At 53.4% G+C, this 9972-nt stretch overlaps 1 protein-coding gene across 3 annotated transcripts; it reads right to left on the bottom strand.

The window, feature by feature from the left end:
* Positions 1–572: 572 nt before the first annotated feature.
* Positions 573–9066, bottom strand: KCND1 (potassium voltage-gated channel subfamily D member 1). 3 transcript variants are annotated; one of them, XM_010821905.4, is made up of 7 exons: positions 8962–9066; positions 6377–7536; positions 4288–4450; positions 4106–4189; positions 3919–4017; positions 3405–3655; positions 573–1973 (listed from the first exon to the last, which is right to left on the bottom strand). In XM_010821905.4, the coding sequence occupies exons 2-7, from the start codon at positions 7495–7497 to the stop codon at positions 1745–1747; spliced, it is 1947 nt and encodes a 648-aa protein (XP_010820207.1). In that variant the 5' UTR covers positions 7498–7536; positions 8962–9066; the 3' UTR covers positions 573–1744. The 3 variants fall into 3 exon arrangements, with proteins under 3 accessions (XP_010820207.1, XP_024843774.1, NP_001019724.1); XM_024988006.2 differs by having other exon boundaries at positions 6377–7618; NM_001024553.1 differs by lacking the exon at positions 8962–9066 and having other exon boundaries at positions 1636–1973; positions 6377–7626.
* Positions 9067–9972: the final 906 nt, after the last annotated feature.

Consider the following 9972-nt stretch of genomic DNA (forward strand, 5'->3'; position numbering starts at 1 on the left):
TCTATTTCACAGATTAGCAACTTGAGGCAAGAGAAGATAAGTGATCCTCTAACCCAGGGACTGGAACTCATGTCACCCTGAATCCAAGGGCTGTCTTTTCGGTGCTCCACAGAGCTCAGTTACACTAGTCTAGAATATCCAGTGGCCCAAAAGAGAGAATAAAGGTAGGGGACATCCACAAGGAAGTGGAATTCGCCAAATCGAGAGATGCTTTTCATCGGGGTTTAATTCAGAGCTGTTTGCTGTCAGGAAGCCTAGTTTTAAGTCTCCTCTAAGCAAGTGTGTGCTGCCTTGGTTCTCAGTTTCTCTATCTGTGAGTGAGGGGGCTGGAGCAAATTATGTTCATGGGGCATGTCTCAGGATCTCCTAGTCTATCTCACTGGCTGTAGATTTACCTCTCCTAAGCACCCTCTTCCATTTCTCCTAGATTCCCGTCTTCTAAAATACACCAGCAACCATCCACCTCCCATAACTTTTCCCACAACAGCCCTTCTACTAGTTAAAAGGAATTGAAATTGGAGTATTTTCAACCCCCCAGTCCAACCCAGCCCCAAATCCACAGAGCCAGGAGGTGCTCATCCTCATCTCTCCTCTCAGGTTTTATTGACTGATGGAAACTACATCTTTGTCAGCCACCAACTCCACAGGGACAGTGCTGGGGACAGGGAACCTGAGATGATGCCAGATTTCAGCCTGAGAGCAGACAGAGAGTTCTGGAAGGTGACCCAAGAGGGAGAAGAGAGAGGAATATGTGAGGTTGTGAGGTTGGAGAAGGAGATCAAGAAGTTTCTTCTGCCACCTACAACTCCTAGAGTTCAGGAATAAGCTGGGCCTTAGTCCCTGACGCTTCTGGACTCCTGCCCAAGAACATGGAGTCAGCCCATGATCTCTAAACACAGCCCAGTTCTTGCTGGCTGCCAGACTTTTATCTCAGCCAGTCCAGACTCCAGCCCAACCCAGGAAGGAGGTAAACCAGAGAAGAGAGAAGGAGGCATAGTTAGAGGTGGCCCCTATGATTAGGGCAGATGTAAATGCTGCAGCAAACTGGGCAGAGGCTTTGCATAATGTCACGGCAGCAGCTGCTATTGCTAGAGTTTGCTGGCGGCCCAGTGGAGGACAGGGTTGTGGGGACCCATTTCCAGCAGCCAGGGAAGGGAAGTGGTGTTTGTGCTATCTGTGTGTTTGGGGAAAGGCAGCCTAACCCCTCAGCCAAGGTTTAGGGGTGGCAGGTCACTGCTGAGACCACAGCCCATTAAACCTGTGGTTGCATTCCAAGCTTCAGAATTTGGGAGTTGTTGGGCCTGGTGGAGAGTGGGGTCTTCTTCTAGAGGCCACATCATCAGTGAGAGTTCTCTTCTCTGAATCCCCAAACCTCCATAGCTCAGCCAGAGAGAAGAGGAAGTCTCACCTCTCCTTCTTGTGTCAGAACTGGGGAGGGGAGGAGCATGCAGGAGGCCAGCTTGGGTAGAGGGGCCAGTCCCAGTGTGCTGGGGCAAGGAGGTTGAGGGTCTGAGGAAGCCCAGCACTTCAGCTCCCACAAGGAAAACTGTCTGGGGTAGGGGAAGTTTTCCATTCCCTGGCTATTTCCCCACCAGGTAGGCCATTCCATGAAACTCCATTGCATAGTTCTCAGTGGGGGGCAGAAGGGGTCCCCAGGCCTGCCCTTCTCTACCTTCCCAAAATATGGCTTTGGAAAGGAGTCCCCAAGAATTGGGAGGGCACTCTGGATGGGCAGGCCTGCCTGTCATAGGGAAGAGATCTTGACAGTCTCGGGAAGGAGGCAAGGGGTACCCAGGCTGGAGTTCCTGAGGGTGCTGCTGGCCCCACCACCACCACCGCCAGGGGAGGAAGGTTGGCTCTCATCTGGGGTGTTGGCAGGAGGGGTGGGGATACTGATGATGGCAGCCACGAAGTCCCGGCTGTCGCAGGTCAAGTCAAGGCTGTCATGGGGCTTGGCATTGAGGCTTGAGCGGCTGTGGATAAGGGTGGGAATATGGAAGGTTCTTAAAAAGTCATCTTAATACTTGCCACAGCAATCATGACATTTACTGAGTGCCTGTTGGGTCCCTGGCCCTGAGCTCAGTGCTTCCCCTGCACCCTCAATTATGGTGGTGCCAAGTGAGTGCTCTGGATTCAAACAGTCCTAACCCCACTTTAACCACTCTAAACCTGTCTTCTCTCATCTGGAGCATGGAAATAATATTTCCTACCTCAGAGAGTTGTTGTGGGGATTAAATAAGATAATAAATGGTGCATAGTGCTCAGAATAGTGTCTGGAACACAATGAGCACACACATAAAAGTGTTCTCTATCGTGGTTACTCCTTACAGTGTCAGAGTCTTCACAACAGTCCACAGGAAGATGACACAATCTGGTCCCTATTCCTTTCTGATTTTACCTCCTCCCACTCTTCCCTTCTCTCACTCCACTCTACATGCAGAAGCTTCCTGGCTGTGCCTCTAACCTGCAGACCCATTCCTGCCTCGTGGTCTTTGCATAGGCTATTTGCTCTACCTGGAAAGCTCTCTCTAAATATCCACATGGCTCATTCCTTCTCTTCCTTCAGGTCTCAACTCCCAATGTCACCTCAGCAAAACCTTCCCCAACCACACTATTAAAACTGCATCACACCCTGTTCTACACTGTCTATCCCCCATCCCTGATTTATTTTTCTCCTTGGCACATAACATACTGCATCGTGGATAAGAATCCACCTGCCAATACAGGGGACAGAGGTTCAATCCCTGGTCCGGGAAGATTCCACATGCTGTGGAGCAACTAAGCCCATGCGCCACAACTGCTGAAGCTGTGTGCTGCAACTATGGAAGCCCACACACCCTGGAGCCCACACGCCACAACTGCTGAGCCCATGTGCTGCAACTACTGAAGCCCGCGTGCCTAAAAGACTGTGCTCCACAACAAGAGAAGCCACCACAATGAGGAGCCTGAACACCACAATGAAGAGTAGTCTCCTGCTCACTGCAACTAGAGAAAGCCGGAGCGCAGCAATGAAGACACAGTGCAGCCAAAAACAAATAAATAAAACACACTGCACCATCTGTGTTTTTGTTTTTTAACTGTCTCATCCCACTAGAATATAAGTTCCATAATGTCAGGATTTCTGTCTGTTCTATTCACCTCCTAAATTGAACTAAACTCCTAAACTAAAATGAACTCCAGAATGCCCCAAACTATACCTAGCATACAGTAGGTGCTCAATAAATGTTTGTTGAAAGTACAAATGAAAAATGAGGCGTTCCAAACAAGATAAGCAAACTTCCAGCATGGAGGAGTTTGGATTTGAGCTCGACTGGTGAGATCTGGAGTCATGAAATCTCAGACCCTGTGGTCCAAGCTCTGAGCTTCCCTGGGGAAAGGGGGGTGCAGCAGGTGGGGGTCCTCACCTCTGAGGGGCAGGGCTCCTCCGCAGCCCTGCCAGTGTGTCCAGCTCCTGCATGCTACCACGGCTGACCGAGGCAGTGGAGTTGGCAAGGCGGATGGCACGACGCTTGGCCCTGCGGGGGCAGCAAGAAGATAGCAGGCTGCCAGCTCCCACTGGCTGGGAGGACACGGAAGTGCTGCGGCTGGTGCGACTACCCAGCGAGACAGCACCCAGGGCCTCGCTGAAGGTTAGCTCGTCCGTGAACTCATGGCACTGTGGGCAGAATGGAGGCATGATCACAAGGCACCACACACTTACCTCACCCCCAGGCCCTTGCTCAGGCCATTCCTTTCTGTCAGTTGCTCTCTCTTCCCTTCCCCTGCCCACCCTTCAAGACTCAGCTCTACTGGGGCCTCTTCCAGGAAGCCCTGTTTGATTTCTACAGTTAGTAGTGAGCCTCTCATTCCAGGAGGGAGCTAGCTTGGTGGAAAAGGGACCCCCTTCATTCTGCCATACCACCTCTCATTAGGCCTCACCGTCGTCTTCTCTAGACAATGCAGCAAGTGATGATGTTGCTGCTCGAAAGCAGAGCGGTTCCTGACACACAGTGCCTGCTCCTCCCCACCGCCACTGTCCTAGAGTGGATAGAGCAGAGGGATAGGGTCAGCCCCTTCCACCTCCTGTCGCTGCTCACCTCTCACCCCAATCTGAGCCCCTATCCACCTCAAGGCTCCCATTCTGCTTGTACTGCAGGAAGGCATTGGTGGTACCACTCTTTGCCAACCGAATCCTTGCCAGGCGCACCTTCTACAGAGAGAGGAGGAGAAAAGATCAGGTGGGCAAACAAAAGGAGACTGGCTTGGGGTGTGGGGAATAGTAGGTACTCAGGTGGAAGGTGCAGTTACCTGCTGTGCTCGGCGCTTGTCAGCACGCTGGTTCTGGTGGTAGATGCGGCTAAAGTTGGACACAATGACTGGCACAGGCAGGGCAATGACCAAGACGCCACTGAGTGAGCAGATGGATCCAAAAATCTTGCCAGCAATGGTGCTGGGCACCATATCTCCATAGCTGGGGCCAGGGGAGGTAAGCCAAGGTCAAGAAATATGCCCACCCACCCCTCAGTCCCCCACCGCATCCCATTCAACCTGACTCACTCTGCGACCCTAGCCAGGTACTCAAACTCTTTCTTGCTCTGCAAACTGTAGGGAATGACCTCCCTGGCCACCAGTAGGGGTCAAGTGAGAAATGGGCCCTCAGCCCCTACTGTCTGCTGCTCCCATCCAAGCTGTGCACTGGGCATTTAAGTCAGCTAGAAATCTATTAATACCTGGAATAGGGGAGTAGGAGGAAGTCACAGGCAGTAAATATAGCCTCGACAAAGAGTCCCACCACCACAAGTCAGCTAAAGGGCTCTGAGTCCTAGGAGCAGTTCTCTGTTGGTGTTGCTCCCGTGTGTCTTACCTTCTCTAGGTAGGATCCCTTCTTATTCCCTCAGGGGAAACCTTGAAACTGTCCTCATATGAAAAAAATAGGGGGGAGCCTTGAAACTTCTCCCTCTGTTTCTCCATACCAGGTCCCTCTCCCTCTGATGGAGATGGAGCAGAGCCAATCTTACCAACTTGTTTGGTTGGGGGTGGGGGGGTGAAGCTCAGAGAGGTTCCATAACTGATTTGCTCAAGATCACACAGTGTACTTTTGTTCTAACCACAGAACCAGATCCGCTCCACAGAAACACAGCCTCTGCAGTCTTCAGCCTCTAGGCCTTTGCTCCGGCTGTGCCTGCCCCCACCCCCCCACAACCTCCCCCACTCCCAGGATACTTCTTTCTTATTTCTTTCCTTTGACTCATTTAAAAGTCTCTCCAACTTGACCATTCTGGCTCTGTGATGTGTCATCTCAGACTATGTCCTCAACTATGAGACACCCTCTCCGGGTTGTTGTGAAGACTGAATAGGACAAAAAGATATCAAAATACTCAGTTCCAACCTGTTCTCAGTGCTCAGTATTTGTCGATATAATCATGAACCCCCAACTAGAATTTTTCTTAGAAACCTCAAATAAATTTTTTGTACCTCTACTAAGGTACTGAGTAATCCTAATGTATTCACTCAACAGATACCAAGCAGGGACTGCCTACCTAATCCCAGTGATAGAGATTTAGAAAAGGATCACAGTATCTGGCCTAGACAAAGTCTTTAAGAACAAAATAAGTTTGATGATTTCATCTGATGCTTTTAGCCCATTTCCTCTCAAGGACTAAAAAAAAATAACACTGAAAATATCTTGTTCTGGGGAAACATCAAGGAATTACCAAGCCACAAAGGTACTGCCCCACACAGCTGATGAATCTAGGAGTTGGGAGACATGGGCCCTCAAGATGGAAAAGAGGGTGCTAGAAAGCTAATTTCTATTTATCCTGCACCAGAAACATGATGAGAATTTTCACAATGTGACTGAATCCACCCTGGATGGTGAAAGAAAGAAAGTGAAGTGGCTCAGTCATGTCTGACTCTTTGCAACCCCATGGACTGTAGCCCACTAGGCTCCTCTGTCCATGGGATTTTCCAGGCAAGAGTACTGGAGGGGGTTGCCATTTCTTTTTCCAGGGGATCTTCCCGACCCAGGGATCAAACCCAGGTCTCTCATGTTGCAGGCAGATGTTTTACCAACTGAGCCACCAGGGAAGCCCATTTGGATGTTGAAGGGGTTATCATTTCTCATTTTGCAGAGGGGAAAACTGGCTCAGGCGGGGAAATGTCAACAGAAACAGTGCAGCTAAGACCATCCTGGAATCCAAGTCTCCTGACAGGGAAAATAAAGGCATTGTCAGAGGTGGAAGGGATTTGGAGATTAATCCAACTCCCTCAATTTTACAGATGACAGATTGGAGCTCAAATAGAGATAGAGAACATTGATCTAACCTTTTTTAATTTTACAGAAAAGGTGAGTATAATTGATTGACCGGGCAGCTCCCCACACAGGGTCTGCACTCACCCAAGTGTGGTCATGGTGACAATGGTATACCAGAAGGCCGCGGGGATGCTAGTAAAGTTGGTCTTGTTTGTGCCCTTCTCAGCATAAAACATAACAGTGGCGAATATGATGATGGCCATGGTAAGGGAAAAGAGGAGAAAGCCCAGCTCAGAGGCACAGCTCTTGAGTGTGTAGCCCAGAATCCGCAAGCCCTGTGAGTGCCTGGAGAACTTGAAGATGCGGAATACCCGGAACACCCGCAGGGTGACAAAGGCGCCTGAGACATCCTCGTTCTTGGGCATGAAGAGCCCAATGTAGTAGGGCAGGATGGCCACCACGTCAATGAGGCTCATCACACTCCGCAGGAAGCGGCAACGGCTAGGCGCAGCAAACAGCCGCAGGAGGTATTCACCCGTAAATATGAGTACACAGGCCGTGTCCATGCAGAAGAAGGCCAGTGGGAAGCGGTCGCCACAGGGCTGCTCCCTTGGTGGCCGCCGTGTAGGGCTACGGCATGGAATGGTCTCCACCACGTTGGCAATGACCGACACGGCGATGAAAAAGCCGGTCACGTAGTAGAACACGAGGGCCGCGGTGCTTGTATGCGGGTTCTCGAAGGCCCGCCAGAGCCGCTGCCTCAGGGAGCTGCCAGCCGGCAGCGTTGGGCCGTCCCCGGCCTGCTCGGCCTCCTCGTCCTCTGCTAGGCGCTCGGCGTTCTCCTTCTTGCGGTCCCGGTACTCTTCGAGGCAGCAGTCGCCCACGAGCTCAGGCACCAGGCCATAGAAAGCCAACTCTTCGTCGAAGGCCTGGATGCACTCCTGCCGCGGGCAGTGCAGCCGGCCAGTGCGGTAGAAATTCAGCACGTGCCGAAACATGTCCGGGTCGCGATCAAAGAAGTACTCGCCTGAGTCGGCATTGTAGAAGAATTCCTTCTCTGAACTGCCCAGCAGAGTGTCTGGGTAGCGGTCCAGCGTGTTCTTCCAGGTCTCAAAGCGCCGACCGCTCACATTCACCACCAGAACCTCATCCCCTCGAGATGCCTTCACCCCCGGCGCCGGGGGCAGGGGCTGCTGGGCCAGGGGCAACCAGCCCACAGCAGCTGCCCGTGCGAAAGGCAGCCAGGTGGCCACGCCTGCCGCCATCCTGCCGCGCCCCAGGCCCGCGGAGACTTGGGGGGAAGCCTTTAGGAAAATGTGGCTGTCTCCAGGATGGTGGAAGCCTGGAGAGGCCCTGGGCCACTCGCACAAGGAAACTGGGGGGTGTCTAGAGAGGCCAAGAGGAACCAGGAGGAGGAACTAGAGATAGAGAGACGGGCAAGGGCTTGGGGGGGATGTAGAGGGTCTTAGAGGGACCAGGGGGTTGTCTTGAGGGGGTAAGAAGGGGCTAGGGAACATGGAAAGGAGAAGAAAGGGGGGCATCTACAGATGCCAAGGATCTGAGGGAGGGTTCAGAGAGACTGAGACAGCTCTAAAGGATTCTGAGAGATATCTGGGGGTGTCTAGGAAGGAGCAGGAAATACTGGGGAGTGGTCCATACTCTCAAGAATTCTGAGGGAAGGAAGAGGGACCTGGAACCACTTAGTGGGCTTGGAGAGAGAATTGGGGCATCCAGAGGGGTAGAAACAGAATCAGAGGTGTTTGCAAGAGGCTGAGAGTGTCTGGAAGGGGATTGTAGACGGTCTGAGAGAGTTGAGGAGGGCTGTCCAAACTCTCAAGACTTCTGGGGAGAAGATAAGGGGATTGGAGCCCCCTCGTGGATCTAGGAAAGGGGTTGGTGCATCTAAGGGGTGACTACAGAGCCAGGAAGTTGTAAAGAGGCTGAGAGGTGTCTTGAGTGCCTAGAGCTACCAAGAACAGCCTGCGGGTGGTGTGTCCACACTACAGGAGTTCTAGGGAAGGAAGGAGAGGTAGGGACCCTAGCAGGGCTGGAGAAGGGAGTGGGGTATCTAAAAGGTGAGATATGAGGCCAGGTTATTTTGCAAAGGCTGATGTGTCTGAGAGAGAAGAGTATCTGGTGCGGCTGAGAAAGCCTGGTCCACGCTGTCAAGAGTTCCGGGGGGAGGGAAGGGACCTGGGAAACCCCTCAGGGCTGGGACTCAATTGGAAGGAAGTTGGGCACAGCCCCAGAGCTCCCAGGGAATCAAAAAAGGCTAAAAGGAAGAGGAAGGGGGTGGGGTCCCCCTCCAAAGGGACTAGAGAACGGGGTGGGATGTTGAAAGGAAGTTGGGTGTGTCTCAGGAAGGGGGCTGTTGGGCCTTGCAGGAGGCCCACAGGGAAGGCTAGGATCAGGCTGCGTCCTACCGCTGGGGGCTGGTCTAGGGAAACCACACCCCGAGGGGCTGGCGGTGTGTGCTGGGCATCGGCAAAAGCGGCATTGGCAGCTGGTGGAGGAAGACGAGAAGCAGCCACGGCCAGGCCTGGGAGAGGAGAAGGCAGCACAGGCAGGAGGAGGGGGCTGGGTCCCTGGAAGCAGGCTGTGGAAGGACACGGTCCAGCGGGACCCTTGGGACTGTCCCAGGGTGGGCTAGGGCATGGGGGCTGGATCAGGCAAGGACAAGGACAACACTGTTGGTGGCCCCCTCCCCCTTCCCCAAGGGCCGTCCTCACCTATGTCCCCGTTGCAGCAGCAGCAACAGCGGTGGGGCTGGGGGTATCAAACACCGGAGCTCCTGCCCCCCTCTGCAGAGCTGCTCCGAGTTCTCCACTTCCTCTGGCTCTCTCTCCCCGCCCCTCTGAGCTTGCCGGAAGATGGAGGGAGAGGCAGGGAGGGGCCTTGTGGCTCCCAGAGCCCCCTCCCCTAGGACAGCCTGAGAGGGACCCTGGGGAGACTCCGCCTCCTACAAAGCTGGTTGGGCCTCAGTCGCGTCATCTGGAAAATGGGGGTGGCAGGGAGCTTTGCCAATTCTCCCCACCTCCTTCCTGGACTCCCCCCTTCCTACCCAGATCTACCCCCTCTGCCCCCAGGGCCCCCACCCCCACCCGTCTGAATCAGCAGCACTTAGCAGATCAATCGATGGGGAAGCATCGGTTAATGGCCCCAGAGCGCAGAGTGCCATGGGGAATGATGCAGCGCTGTGTCCCCACCCTGCCCCCTAGGCTGGAGGAGGCGGGGGATTGGTGGGGGGGGCGTTTTTCTAGATGCCAGAACCCTTGGCGGTCCTAGGTTAAGAGTCCAGCTCTAAGACACCTGCTGTGGGACTGGAGCACTGTCCTCCGTTGTCAGATGTGAAATAGGGGTGGGAGTATAAGGGGAGTACAGATGGGGACAAGGCCAGGTAGCACGCTCTCCCCCCAGCAGTCTCCACTCTGAGGTGCAGTCTCCCCCATTTGTCCACATCCAGGAGCCTCAAATCATGCCTCCTTCCCTAGAGGGCTCTGCTCCGGGGCAGCAAGAGTGCCTGAGGCATGGGTGGGTTCAAACCCCAGCTGTGCCACTGATTGTGTCCTTGAGCAAGTAACTTGCATCGCTTTCTTTGCTGTCCATGGAGAGTTACCCCAACATGAGTGTCATTGGAAGCATTAAATGGAGTGATGCGAGAGGGGCATGGCACACAGAGGACGCCTCACCTTTAGTAATTAAAGTTATGTGGCAATGGGGGAGCAGTAATGCAGGACCAA

This window comes from Bos taurus, chromosome X (genome assembly GCF_002263795.3).
Source record: "Bos taurus isolate L1 Dominette 01449 registration number 42190680 breed Hereford chromosome X, ARS-UCD2.0, whole genome shotgun sequence".
Classification (NCBI taxonomy): domain Eukaryota; kingdom Metazoa; phylum Chordata; class Mammalia; order Artiodactyla; family Bovidae; genus Bos; species Bos taurus.